Source organism: Geospiza fortis, unplaced genomic scaffold (assembly GCF_000277835.1).
Source record: "Geospiza fortis unplaced genomic scaffold, GeoFor_1.0 scaffold637, whole genome shotgun sequence".
Lineage (NCBI taxonomy): Eukaryota > Metazoa > Chordata > Aves > Passeriformes > Thraupidae > Geospiza > Geospiza fortis.
In genome coordinates, this window is record NW_005054515.1 from 728,217 (window position 1) to 742,820 (window position 14,604).

At 44.3% G+C, this 14,604-nt stretch overlaps 1 protein-coding gene across 7 annotated transcripts in view; it reads right to left on the bottom strand.

The window, feature by feature from the left end:
* Positions 1–14,134, bottom strand: part of CCAR1 (cell division cycle and apoptosis regulator 1) — a 31,227-nt gene extending 17,093 nt beyond the window's left edge. For 2 of the 7 annotated variants that reach the window (XM_005428968.2, XM_031063582.1), the window contains exons 1-9: positions 14,020–14,134; positions 6,685–6,857; positions 5,898–5,942; positions 5,186–5,218; positions 3,903–4,096; positions 2,885–2,999; positions 2,624–2,813; positions 741–873; positions 307–468 (exon numbers count right to left, since the gene is read on the bottom strand). In XM_005428968.2, coding sequence (XP_005429025.1) covers positions 307–468; positions 741–873; positions 2,624–2,813; positions 2,885–2,999; positions 3,903–4,096; positions 5,186–5,218; positions 5,898–5,942; positions 6,685–6,857; positions 14,020–14,092 — 1,118 coding nt within the window. In that variant the 5' untranslated portion in view covers positions 14,093–14,134. Of the gene's footprint in view, positions 1–306; positions 469–740; positions 874–2,623; positions 2,814–2,884; positions 3,000–3,902; positions 4,097–5,185; positions 5,219–5,897; positions 5,943–6,606; positions 6,858–14,019 lie in introns of all 7 variants that reach the window. The other 5 variants (XM_031063580.1, XM_031063577.1, XM_031063581.1 and 2 more) reach the window with 4 other exon arrangements.
* Between the last annotated feature and the right edge of the window lie 470 nt (positions 14,135–14,604).

The window sequence follows — 14,604 nt, forward strand, 5'->3', positions numbered from 1 at the left end:
GTTCAGGTTAGGGAATATTCACTAAACAATGCAATAAAGCTATTTTGCAATAGCACTCTAAAGTAGCACAGAACCTCCAACAAGTTCACCATACAAGGTTCTTAGCCATTATATACTTGGCTAGCTAGGTTTTTTGCATGTCTCATTTAAAGATGGGAGAAAATAGGCAAAATTCATTGAAAAAAGCTTATGGGCAGAGCTTGAGAGTCAGGATCATCCCTTACACACATGTGGGCTGGCAGAGCTCCCAGCAGCTGTGCCATGACTACAAGAACTGCAGGCAAACACGGGGCACCAGGAACATACCAGTCCAAGGAGAACTTGGAGAACTGCACGGTGTAGCGGGGCAGGACGCGGCGCGGCCGGCGCGGCGAGCGCTCCCTGTCCCGCCGCGGCGATCGCTCCCGCGAGCGCTTCCTCTGCGGGGATCTCTCCCGGGACCTGCGCCGCTCCCGCTCTCTTTCACGACTTAAACAACACACAGAATGCAAATATTTTTGCAGGCTGGTAACACAAAACGATTTCTAGCACAACTCAAAAAAGGGAAGAAGTTTCAGCAGAGTCTCTTTACAAGAGAAACTGATTGCACAACTCCTTACTTTCAGGTAGATAAGAACTCTTTCCTAATTTCTAAGGGTAGCACCTCTTGTGGCTCTTGCTGACCCACTCTGGAGCAAGCAGCTCAGCTCTGGGTGAGGAAAGGTCTTTATGGAATGCTTGGATCAGTCTGGTCTACACACCTCCTGTCATCCTTTCGGTTTGGCATGGGGTCTCCACCTCGGTCATTCCTCCCAGAAAATCTCGATGGTGGGTCGAGTCTCCGAGCTGGCTGTGGCTGTGAAACCAGTCGGACTGGGGGCTGCAGCAAACCACCTGGAACAGAATGTACAGCACCAATACAGAATAGGGGCAACCACCTATGCTTGGCAAACACTGCTGCTTACAGCTGCTTCACTTGTGTACATTTTCTGTTTTTAAATTTATCCATTAACAGCCCCCCAAAGAAACTCAAGAGACCTGAACTTTTCTTCACTGAGGCAAGCTGACACTCTATCAAAGTGAAATTGGTTAAAAGCATCTTCCTGAGATGGAAGCTAACATAACCTAAGCACATAGAATTCATCTTAATAAAGAGCTAAGCCTTTCCAAAAACTTTAATTACAGATATACTACCTACTCATTGAACTGAAAGAAAACTGAAATCCTCATTTTAAGGCTATTCATACATAAAAATAACAGGCATCCTGAAAAATTATTCCTAAATCAATATATTATACTGCTACATCAATCCCTCAACACATATTTCTTTGCCCTGAGACATTTAACCAAGTGATTTAAGTGGAGCAAATGTTACTAAACACCAATGAACAACTAGGATTAATTAGACTGTAGTAAGCATTTATGCAAAACAATTCTGCTTCGGTTCTTCTGCCCTTGCTTTTACTGTGTTAAGACCAGTCCTAATATTATCACTTCTGTCACTGATTCCTTAGCCACTCAAAGTTCCAGAGACTTCACAACCTTTGTTTTAGATTTGCCATGTTTGGCAGTGTTTCTTCTCTCAGATGCCAACCTGGCTAACTGAAATTAATAAGCAAAGAAACAATAGCTGTAAGAACACAAGTGCTAAACCTGATTTTGTGGAAAACTGCAGAAGATGCTGAAGGACTGCAGTGCAATTAATACTTTTAACTCCCCAACTTGTCTGAGAAAGAACTAAAATTACACTGAATTTGCTTTCAGACTAAAAATCTTAACATGAACAGGAGTCCATGGGGACTTCACTAACCAGGTGCTTTCTAAGCAACTGCAGGCAATATGCACTGCACAAAGGTGCAGGAAGACATATTCAAAAACTCAGCAGAGTCCTCTCCATATTATTTCAGCTATTACTTCCACCCTCTGATTAACAAGAAAGTAACCATCACCCACTGAGCACAAGAGTTGTTGGGAAGATTAAACAGGGAAGCCTTACAAATATGATTGCCTGGCAAAAGATTTTGAGAACATGGAAACTATAAGGGAGATTGAAATGAAAGTAAGCTTTGAGATACCTCAGTTACTGAACAACTAGAAAACAATGGTGTGGCTGGCTGAAGGTAATCCCCTTTTGATGGAACAACACCCTCTGCTTGCAGACAGCTCCAAGGGTCAGAGCAGACCCTACAGCTTGGCAGAAGGGGCCCAAAGAGGAGTTTTTAGGGTTTAAAATGTAACACAGTATAGTAATGTAATGATTCTTATAGGCTGTACACAAATGTTATAGGATTTGTATCTTGTACTAGATTGGTTAGTGAGAATTAGAATATTCAGGAAAGAAGATAACTTATGGTATTGTAAGGGGAACCTCACTCTCTGATCATCTCTTTTACTCTCTCATCCTCTTTACCATGCTCTTGCCTTCTCTCGCTTTACCTCTCTCTCCCATTCTCTTTACCTCTCTCTCCCTCTCTGGGGCCTGCTCTGAGCTGTGGCTGGCAGCTCCCAGCAGGGCCCTGCCCCAGGCCCTTTGCAATAAACCCCAAGTTCCACAACCTGGCTGCAGAGATCTCTCATCTCCATCCGTCCCACCCCTCATTGCTGCCACCAGAGTGACCCCCAAGAGCGTGCACTGAAGGAGCACCTTTCTGCTGTGGCTGCTGCAGCAGTGGCTGAGGCTGTGTCTGGAGCAGGGGTGTGATGGAGGCTGCAGAGATCTGTGCCTGCAGCAGGGACTGTGGCTGTGGCTGGGCCTGCACACCGAAGGTCTGCTGGGCCAGGGGCTGCAGGACGGCCGGCGGCGTCTTCAGCAGCGGCTGCGCCTGGCTCTGGTTCTGGGGAGACACGGAGGGTCAGGAGGGAGCTCAGGCTGAGCCTCTCCCCTGGCACCTGCAGCCACACCTACCTGGTTGGGCAGTGTCTGAATCCTCTGGGCGTTCCATTTGAATGGCATGTTGGGGTTGTAAGTAGCTTCTACCAGAACTCTGTCACCCACCTGAGGTGTCTTGCCTTTAACAGCGCTGCAAATGTTACAGAAAATGTGTGTGAGAGGCTTCTTTAGCTTGGTTTTTCGCATGTTGCATTTGAAGGTGGGAGAAAGTAGGTAAGATTCATTAAAAAAAGCTTACAGGAAGAGCATCTACCCCCAAATTCAGCATTAGTGCTACCTGCTTCAGTTCAGGTATGCACAGGAACTTAGGAATTCCCCGTCTTTGGCCCTAAGGGAAAAGTTCCCCAAACAGTACCAAGTTAAGACATGCAGACAGCAGGTTTTGTGCTTTTAATCACCCACAAATTCTGTCATTCCCTATTATATGAATCAAGTAACTTCTGGATCTCCCAGCTTTGGGCTTTGTATTAAAACAAATTCAAAAGTTCACACGAAGTACTGTCACAGACACGTTTTATGAAAAATCCTTTCCTTAGGATTTTTCCTCCTGAGAAGCTGAGAGGCCTCAGCAACAAAATGTAAACAATGGTTATCTGCTGCTGTGGAATGCAACAGGTGCATCTGTGATTGGTCTCATGTGGTTGTTTCTAATTTATGGCAAATCACAGTCAGCTGGCTCAGACTCTCAGTCACAAGCCTTTGGTATCATTCCACTTCTTGCATGCTAGCCTTCTGATGAAATCCTTTCTTCTATTCTTTTAGTATAGTTTTAATATCATAAAATAATAAATCAAGCCTTCTGAAACATGGACTCAGATCCTAGTCTCTCTTCCCTCTTCCTGGGACCCCTGTGAACACCACCACAAAGTACCTCAGACATCTATTGGCCTCTCTGACTTTCACTGCTGAATGAAAACAACACACTAATGCACACAGAATTAGTGAGCAACCATCTACACCTTTGACTACTGAGAGCATCACAAAGTGATGCTCACAAAGCGATCACATCTGCAGGTGAGCATTCACAGCTTACCTAAGCTGAAAAAAGACATCTTCATCCACAAAGCCGAAGGTGTCATGTAGCTTGGTGACCACTCCAGTGAAGACCCGCTGCTTCTGGGGCTGGGTTTGCTGCTGGCTGGAGCGGGGGGCGGGGTAGGACACAGTGATCTGCGCCGCCGGCTGGGGCGTGGACAGGCTCAGGCTGGTGGGGAGCGCCACCGCCGGCTGCAGGCAAAACAGAGAACGCTGAGTGCTGTCACGGCTGCCACTCTGCCAGGGGGCAGCTCCTGCAGCCACACAAACTGCAGTTTAACCTGACTAGAGCACCTAGAATTCACATTTCAGGTAAAACAAAGAACGCTCAGGGTGTCACGGCTGCCACTCTGCCAGGGGGCAGCTCCTGCAGCCACACAAACTGCAGTTTAACCTGACTAGAGCAGCTAGAACAGACATTTCAGACAGTGGAAGTTTCTTGTGGTTTTTGTCAGGTTGTTGTTTTTTTTGAAGATGATACGTTTCTTACTTTGAATGAAGACTGGTTTTGTTTATCCTTCTTTTTTACTAGAGTCAGCTTCCCCCAAAAATGTACCTTGTCCAGACAAAAAGCATGAAGACTGCATTTCTATCTACAGACAACCCATACAGTGGGCCTGAAGTGGAGATGAATTCCCAGCTTTGCTAGGAATAAATGCTTAAGAGGTCATTCTGCATTTATATCCCACCTGGAATATTAGAAGTCAGTAAAGGCTGAGGAAAACACAAACCCTTCCCTAACTCAACAGGTCACGTACTTCCCTTACAAAAGCAGAACACAGCTAAGATAATGAAATCAAGTCAAACATTTTTACCTTTTTAAAGCCTGTTTAAAAGTTCAAGTGAAAATGGAACTAGAGGAATTTGCAATGTGTTAAATGGCTGCATGTTTTAAACCCGTCAAGCTCAGCAAGGTTCTTTTTAGACCTCTTTATACACATACTGTTAATACAGGAAATTAAATTCCTTCACAAAGAAGAGAAAGATTTTCCCCATTTGTTATTTACTGCAAAACAAATGGACACTTGAAGTTCAAACAAAAAAAAAATTAAAATATAATCAACACACATGTTCCCTTCAAGATTAAGGAAGAGTGGTTGCTATTAATTTTTGAAACCAAGGCTATGCATATTTTAACATCTGGATAAAATAAACCTGTACCAATAAAATGTTCATTCATATTAGTTCATTTTACAGATTAAAATACCAAGATGTCACAAATTTGCACTCTTGCATTATCTGTGTTTGGGGATGAAGACCAAACAATAAAGCCAAACTAACCTGAGTTAAAAGGGTCTGCTGAGGTTGCTGCAACTTAAAATAAATAAAGTTATAAATTAATTTTATATGCTTAAGGAAATTGTACAATTCTACCTCTTCTTTACAAGTAAGAGTTTTTGCTTAATCTGAGTCAGTTAATAGTCCTTTAGGGCTTGGTCATTTCAGCAGTTTGCACATCTGTAGAACTGTGCTTGTGGGGTTAATTTTGAGATTGTATAACCCAGGTTTATACAGAAAGAAGAAACACTAAATTTTTTTGAACTGAAAGTTAATAGCAATACCAAAAAAATTTTGGCAGCTGGAACAGCTTAGGCATGTAATTCCCTTGTACTTTTATTATTTTTTAAAAATCCTGTTAAGTTCGAAGATATAATAAAATCCAAAAGGGAACGTTTTTGGACAGCGTCTTTCCAGCAGTTAAAATACACGGCCCTGTTTGGAGCAAAGTTCAGCAGAGAATCATTTACACATGGAACAGTAGGTATTTCTAAAATTTGCTTTTGCAGGAAGGTAGGCAGGTTTCCATTCTGCATACATCTTTCCAAGTTTATGAACTTCAAGCTCTCTTTTGCCACACAAAGTTTCTTTAAGTTACTTAAGTTTCTTTAACAACTTCCCACATGAGGATGATTTCGGAGACAAATCCTACAAGACACACAATCAACATTATTTTAAAGTTATTTGTGATGTACACAGTAAGAATCAGACAAACCTGTTGCTGTACACTATAGAGAGTCTGCTGAGGTTGTGAATATTGCTGAAACAGATAAAAGCAAAATATCTCATAAACAGGAGAATTATTACCATAGTAAGAGCAAATATAAGTTACCTGCTTAGCGAGTTCTAGATAAAAACAATTAATATTTAACAATTTTAATTTTAAAAGAACTAATAATATCAATGTATATAATTTTCATAACAAATGTATATAATTCTCAAAATATCAATGTGTATAATTTTCATAACAAATGTATATAATTTTCATAATATCAATGTATATAATTTTCATAACAAATGTATATAATTCTCAAAATATCAATGTGTATAATTTTCATAACAAATGTATATAATTTTCATAATATCAATGTATATAATTTTCATAACAAGCATTCTGAGCCTTTAGACTGGGCCCTGATGTTCTCTTTCTAGCTAAAGTCAGCAATTTTTGTTAAGCCTGACGCTTAAGCCAGTATTTAAGGGCACATTACAAAATCATGCAAAATCCCATAAAGGATATATATATATATAGAGAGAGAGGTGGGAGATATTTGAGATTCTCAGTTTAGATGCAGCAACCCCATTCTCCCACAGGGCTAAAAATCAGCTCCTCCACATCCCACTTCCCCCTAATTCCACCTCTGCTATCTATCCCCGCCCCGTCCCGCCATGGATAAGAGACAGGTTCACACTGCGATGTTCACCATTTGCCATTCTCCTTTCCTCCTGGGTCCTTTAGCCGGCCGCAGTTCGGGCAGCGCCGGCCGCGGTGGGTGCTTTACCTGCTGCAGGGCCGCGGCCGCGGCTGCCGCCTGCTGCTGGAGCGCGGCGCTCTGGCTCAGCTGGTAGTTGGCGGGGCTCTGCGTGGTCAGCCCCGCGGCTGCCAGCGCCGTCTGCTGCGTGTAGATGGTCGGGGAGGCTCCCAGCAGCGAGGGCTGCTGCACGCCCAGGGCAGCTGTGGACAGAGGGAGGGAACACGGCCGGTGAGCGCCCGCAGCACCGCAGCCCGCCCGGCTCACGCAGGACGCGGTGCGTGATGCTCTGGCCTTGGCCAAGATCACCGAGGTGGTGAAATAACTCCCCAAATTCAACACAAAGCATCACATCCCACTGCCTTCCCTTCTAAACTGATCTACCAAGCTTTTCTTCTAAATTCATCTACAAAGCTTTTCTTCTAAATTCATCTACCAATAGTGAACCACAGCAGAGGAGCAGAGACCATTATGTTGGGGAAGATGAAACAGGAAAGCCTTATAAAAATGATTGCCTGGCAAAAGATTTTGAGAATATAGAAACTATAAGCGAGATTGAAATGAAAGCAAGGTTTGAAATACCTTAGTTACTGAAGAACTGAAAAACAATGATGTAGCCAAACTGAAGGTGATCCCCTTTTGATGGAACAACACCCTCTGCCTGCAGACAGCTCCAAGGGTCAGAGCAGACCCTACAGCTTGGCAGAAGGGGCCCAAAGAGGAGTTTTTAGGGTTTAAAACGTAACACAGAATGGTAATGTAATGATTCTTATAGGCTGTATGTAAATGCTATAGGATTTGTATCTTGTACTAGATTGGTTAGTGAGAATCAGAATATTCAACACAGAAGAAGATTTATTGTATTGTAACGGGAACCTCGCTCTCTTACCCTCTTACTCTCTCATCCTTTCTGCCCCTCTCTTCTCTCAGGCTGCTCGGAGCTGTGGCTGGCAGCTCCCAGCAGGGCCCTGCCCCAGGCCCTTTGCAATGAAGCACAAGTTCCATGACCTGGCTGCAGAGATCTCTCGTCTCTGTCCGTCCCGACCGTGCTACCCCTCAACGCCCCTAGAGTGAATCAACTTCCCAAATTCAACACAAAGCGTCACATCCTGCTAGCATCTCTTTTAAATTGATCTACCAAGCTTAGAAGAAAAGCTTGGTAGATCAATTTAGAAGAAAAATTGATCTACCAAGCTTTCCTTCTAAATCCATCTACCAATAGTGAACCACAGCAGAGGAGCAGAGACCATTACACTTCCTTCTCTGGAGCTGCTCTTGATTTTCCAGCTGTTGTTGTCATCCCCACCTGCACCCACCCCCACCCCCGTGTATTTCCTTGGACAACCTTCATTTGGATGAGCCAAATGAAGATTGCTGCTCTGTAAATTAATACATTGCATTCTACTGAGGGCAAGAGAAAGCTTTACTGTAACAGCATCTGTGAAACAGAGGCTTATGGAACGTGTCCTCTGAAATCACCAAGTTTTTGCTTCACTCAGTGCTGTCTTTGTGCCCTGTGAAGTGGGGGCTGGTGGAGAAGGAGCAGCCTTGGAACAACAGAGAGTTTAATCAGTCTGCATGTGTAAGGGACTCAAGCTCTCTGCAGCTCTTAATAGGAAGGGTTTGTGCTGCCCAGACTCAAACTGCCTAGAAGGAAAGATTCATTTATTTTATTGTCATGCCGGCTTTTAATTCACCACAGAACATAAACAAATCATGAGGAGCAGCTATGCACAGGCTATGCTTCTGAACAAGGTATGCTCAAGGTTTACAGAGGGATCTTTTGGGTGACAAAGAGCCCTGCAAAATGCAAATCTCAGCAAAAAACTGCAAACCTATCTGGAAACCTGCTCCCTCTCTGGCAGGAGTTTTTGAAAAAGTTATGGGCAGCTGCATGATCAAACATCACCTCATTAAACTATCAGTCCAGTCCACATGTTTAAATAAAACCAGAGAGAAACCGGGCAGGGAAACAACTGCCAGCAAAAACAGGTCAGCCAGCCATCTTCAGAACTGAGCAACATTCAGGACTAACAAGGTTCTTCTCTCTTCCCAGGCCATCAAAGACACACACTGGAATGAGGAACAGATTTACAGTATTCCTGCAGAGTTTGTGCTCCACGCTGTTCTTACTGATGCAAAGGGAACCCTTCACTCCTGATCCAGGGATGCAGGAAAACCCTGCTTGTAGTTGGTGATTGTTACCACAAATAATGCTGTACCCCCTCAAGAGGTCCTGAATAATGTCACCCTTCCCACCACAGTGCCCTTTCCAGCAGAGCAGTCTTTGCTGATGGCACTGATCATCTTGTAATTTTGGAATGAAACAGGAATGAAAATGCATAAACAGCACTGAAAATAATTCCTATCACTATGATCTGTATCAAATATTGCCACATAAGCACTCCAGGAAGTATCAGTATTTTAAAAGTGAAATCAAGCATTCTGCAGCGTACAGCATATCATTAACTTTCCCCCACCCGGAAAATTCCAAAATTTGCATTCCTTTAGAAGCCAGCAAACAAAATTTGAGGCTTCTCTCCTGACAAACCCTCCACTGTCTTCATCCTCTTGCCTCCTGCTTGATCACCCAGCTTCAATTTGAATGTGCAGTTTGGACCATCCAGCAGGACACCCTCAACTGGATCCTCACCACTGTCTCACAGAACACACCTTAAACAGACCTTTAAATTTAATTTACAAGCTTTGCTGCTGTATCCTGGGACAACTTTCACTTTTCTTGGCTGTAACACTTTGCTGGCTCAGTCAATGCATTCATCTTTCTCCTCTGACTTCCACATGCCGAGCAGAAATTCCCATTAGTGCAGAAATGTGCTGCATGCTGTTACCTTTGAACATGTGTGACCATGCCAGCTATTGTCACTCAGTCCAAAGTTCTATCCTAATGTTGTTCCAGCACAGGGGGATGGAGTTGGGAAGTGTTACCAAAAGCAAATTTCACAAGTTTTCTCCTACTTTGTGTACCAACAAAAATGCCTACTCCCAAAACCAGATCTTGGGACTATTCAGCTCTTCAGCTTCACTATGGCAATTTCCACTTCAGCATAACCCAGAATTATCTCAAGCAATTCCCAGCCCATCCTAAGACCCTTATCCCATTTTGTCAACTAAGGAAAACCAAGAAATTTTGCCATCTCTACTGTCACTTTTTGAGCATTCAATATTAACTGGGTATCTATAGTCTACAACACTGCAGATCAACCTACTGAGAAAGGGCAAAGACAAAAGGCAGCCAAGATCCTCTCACAAGATAACACCTGTAGTAACAACTTTTTCAAAGCTGGATCTTGTTCCCACTGATTTGCCCCAAAGTATTCCAGGACTTTCATCTGACTGCCTTTCATCTGTGTACTCGTCTTGGTCAAACAGGCTCCAATTAATTAGGCAACTGAGTTTGCATTACTAGTTAAAAATAAAAAAAAAAAGAAAGAGAACAAAAAGGAAAAATCACACAGAAAAACAAGAGACAGAGAATGAATCAGACTGAGTCTGCAATTCACATCTGACTGCCACAAGCATGTGCAGTGGCAAACAATAGCTTCTCAGGATTTGTAATCATCTCAGTAAGTAGTGATGGAGATGCCTTCCTTCAGATGCAGGGCAAACAACCCCCACTGGCACCAAACACTGTGTGGCACCTCCAGCTGGAAGGGCTCAGACAGAAGCTGGGCTCCCAGGCTGCAGCTCTGGGTTAGCCTATGGACATTGCTGTTGCAACCAACACAAAGACAGCATTTATAGCAGTCCCTCTTCCTACCCCTAAACCCTGAAGGTCCCTAGAAGTTAGGGAAACATCTTCAAAATACATAGCTACAGATGTCCCCTTGGCCAGTGACACAGGTTTATTAGAATTACAGTAAAGAGTACCCCATGCAGGGCTTGGGACACTGCTCACACTTGTCAGAAATGGTGAGATTGGGTCCTTGGCCTTGCAAGTTTCTTTAAGCTTCACACACTTGCAATACAAACATCACACAAGCCACTCCAAAACCACTCCTTGAACAGGCACACACTGGAAAGCAGGCTCAGCCTATTTGCCATGGGACAAATGTGCTTAGAGGCAGCAGCACACTGTGCCAGCTCCTGCTCCTCAGGGGATGACACTGAGCACATCCTCACCCTGTCCCTGCACAGGGCTGCAGCCACCCCACAGGGCCAGCAGCAAAACAGGACCAAGCTCCATCAGCTGCACCACTCAGTAACTAACTTGATTCTTTTATTTAATTATTATTAATAATTAGCTAATCGATAATTACGAATAAATTATTAATAACAACAAGTTAATTAATTAACTCCAACACAATTAAATCCTGACACAGCATGGACAACACCACCAATGAGGCAGAACACAGCAGAGCCAGGACTCCTCCAGCAGCACAGCTCTATAAAACCAGGCTTTTCATCACAGCCCATGAACAGCACAGGGCAAGCACTGTGACACAAACCAGAGACGTGCCAAAAATGAAGAGCCAGAGAGGAGGAGGGAATTCTCCTTTGCATCATTATGCAAGTTAAAGCAATTTTCTGTAGTAGGCATGATTCAATTTATTCTTTAACAATGCTTAACCACCACGGTGGGGGCTTTATTCTGGTTTTAGTCTTGTGATGCACAAAAGCATGAGATGAGGAGCAGACAAAAATTCACTGTGTTCTATGTAGGAGTTTCCCTTCACACATCCATCTCTGCTGGCACCTGGAATTGCCCATCCCTCTTCTAATTCCACAGAGAGTAATAAATAAACTCTCCCAAAGGGATCACAGACATTGCATAGCCCTCAGTCCACAACCAGTGTGCCACAACTTAATAATTAAGAGCTGTAACTTATTTAGTTACTTCTTCACCAGGGATGGCCAACACAGCCTCCACAGCAGCAAATCAAAAAAAATCCAACAAAAAAAATCCCTAAACCAAAACAATGAAAACCACACATCCCCAACACTGATCCTACCTTTTTTGTAATAATCAAATTGGGCTTCTGACACCATCACTCACTGCTTCTGACAGCTTGAAAAAAACCTATTTATCATGTTATTTGTGTCACAAGAATCCAGATCTCCTTCCCTCATACCCAAGCACCTCAAAGCTCTGGAGAAGGAACCTGGCACTTGGATAAAAACAGCTGGCATGCATAAATACATGTAACAGCTTTGGCCAACCCTCTGAAAGGATGCTTTTAAAATGAGTTTACTGACACTGAGGTTCACAAGGATAAGCCAATCTGCACCATTTCTTGGGGGCAGCACAGGTGAGCAGCAGGTGAGGCTGGTCAGCACACCTGAGCTGACAGCACCTCTTCCTTGGGAGTACAGCCTCCCTGGAAGGTCACAACTTCACTCTGAAAGGGGCAAGTTCAAGCACAAACACTGTTCTTCAGCTCCCAGCAGTGCCAAAGAGCACTGCTCACCTTCCAAAGGATGCTCCCTGTGCTCTTTGTATGTATTAAAAATTAAAAAAGCAGGGGAACAAGTGTGTACTTTAAAACAGCAGCTGGGCAGAAGAACGCCAGGGACTGGATTCAGGGGAAGAAAGAGGATGCAGACACGGTGCCTGCACTGCAGCAGGAACAGCAAAGGACACCAACACGTGAGGACGACACCAGAACAGGAAGGAACATGGAGCTAGCACAGAAGAAGGTAAAAGTGCAACCAAATGTTACATCTCTAGTGGCTCTCCTGCTTGAGTCAGGTGCTGCTGGCTCAGATGAACAGCCACAAACCCCTGCAGATGCTGCAGGTGAAAAATCTCTCACAGCAACTGATGTAGCAGTCCCATCCCAGTTACATCTGCACCTCATCTAGTTTAAGCAGGCCCATGAGTGGCTGGCCCAGGCAGAGGCACAAGAAAAGGGCTCAGAGGGTGATGCATGCTCCATCCACCCCCCTCCTGCTCCCACCTCAGCAAGCTCTAAGGTGACTGCAGCTCCTCCCCTTGGCAGGTTTTGTGCAGCTTTCCCTCTGGAGCAGGCTATGGAGCTGGTTCTCCACCTTCCCCCACTATTCCTGAAGCCTCAGAACAATCCAGCCCAGGAGCTCCCATTCTCTGACTGCTCCAGTGCCTCCCCCAGCCTGACATGAGAACCAAAGCAAAGTTTGTCTCTCCACAATCCCAACCCTTTCCAGCTGTTAGGGATTTTCTCACAGAAGGAGACAGAGCCATTTGGATAAGGGAAGTGTGAGCTATTCAGAGAAACAGAGGAAAACTGCCTGTGGGCAGCTGCTGAGGGACAGCAGCAGTTTAGGTAGGGAAGGAGCAGGGAGGGCATGGAGGGAAAGGAAAAGGCACAAGGGGACAAAGGGCTGTGAGTGACTCCCTGGGATCCACAGCGTGGGTGCAGCAGTGCCCATGGGAAACACTGCAGGCACAGGATTCACCCTGGGGAAGGAACTGAGTCAGGAGAGGAGAAGGATTCCCAGCCCAGAGATGCACCTCCAAAAATGTCACACACTCCCAACCTCTGCCAGGCCGCCACTGACAAGGGAGCTGTGACATGAACTTCATGTCAAACCCAGAACCTTCTGAGCTTTGCTGAGCTCTCCTCACGCTGCACAACACAACTCCAACACTTAATTCACAAATTTCTGTACTCAAGAAAAGCACAAGGCGCTCCAGAACTGGAAATGGAAGCACCAAAATTCATCATGCATCAAGCTTCACATCCTTGCCTCAAACCTTCTGCGCTGTAAGCCAACGTGCAAATGGAGCCAGACAGGTTTTTTAACCAGTGCCTTGCAATTAATAACACTTCTCAGCTAAATCAAAGGAAACTCTCTGCCATTATTAGGGTAATACCTCTGGTTACAGGGACCTTTGAATTCTAACTCAGCATCAAAAAATAAATACCCCCCTTCCCACCCGAGTAACAAATTTCAGAGAACTTTCCAGTATGTGGATTATATCTAATCCATTAATAAAACAAATTAATAAAATAGCTTGTAAACATTGATTCAGGCTGCCCAGGAAATGAAACTCAGGCAGCGCTTAAGAAATCTGTAACACTTTACTAGAGCTGATATTGTTTAGTCCAGAACCATGTAATTTAATAGGAGGTAATTTGATTTACACATCTTGGAGTATGACTAATTGGATATGTTGTTTATTGACTGAAACAATCAACACAAATTCACACGGGATTTTACTCACATCCCTTAAGAAAACAAAATAACAAATAAAACCAACAGAGAGCATCAGGCAATGACTTTTAAAGTCTCCATTGTGGGAAAAATCTCCCGATTTAAACTGCCTAAATGAGTCAGTCAGCATCGTGCCACTCTGAAGTGCATAGCCAAGTATGGAATCTCCAAATCCCCGAGCTGTCAGGGCTCAAACACCGAGTGTAAACTGACCTGGCTGAGACACCGCAGTGGCTGTAAACTGAGTAGCCCAAGGGGGATTTTTCTGTCCTCCAAACTGAGCCATGGCAGAAGGTAGAATCGCCCGGGTGTCTATCTTCCGTAACTGCAATCTAGTAAAATAAAGCGCAGCTGCAGTCTTTGAAACAAATACCGGCAGGCTATTTTAATTCTGGGCCAAAAAAAAAAAAACCCACAAAAAAACAACCAAAACCAAAAAAACCCCCAACCGACCCCAAACAAACAAACAAACATAAACAAAAAACCAAAACAAACAAAACAAAAAACCACCAAATCTCAAAATCAGAAAAGAAAAAACAAAAAAAAAGTCTCGAAATATTAGTTTTATATCCCTAAAGGCTGGTAAGCAACATGCGTCGCGCATGGGGAACACAGAAAGTTGTAAGGCAAGTTATTTTATTTCCCCAAGGCCCAATCGCCATCTCCCACTTCTTGGAAATGGGACGCAAAAGCGCATTCGCGTTCCCAGGCAGCGAGGGACAGGCGGCTGTGCGAACGCAGAGTTTATATTCGCTGTTTGTTCCTGTGGCCGTGCCCGGCAGCGCTGGGCGCCGCTCG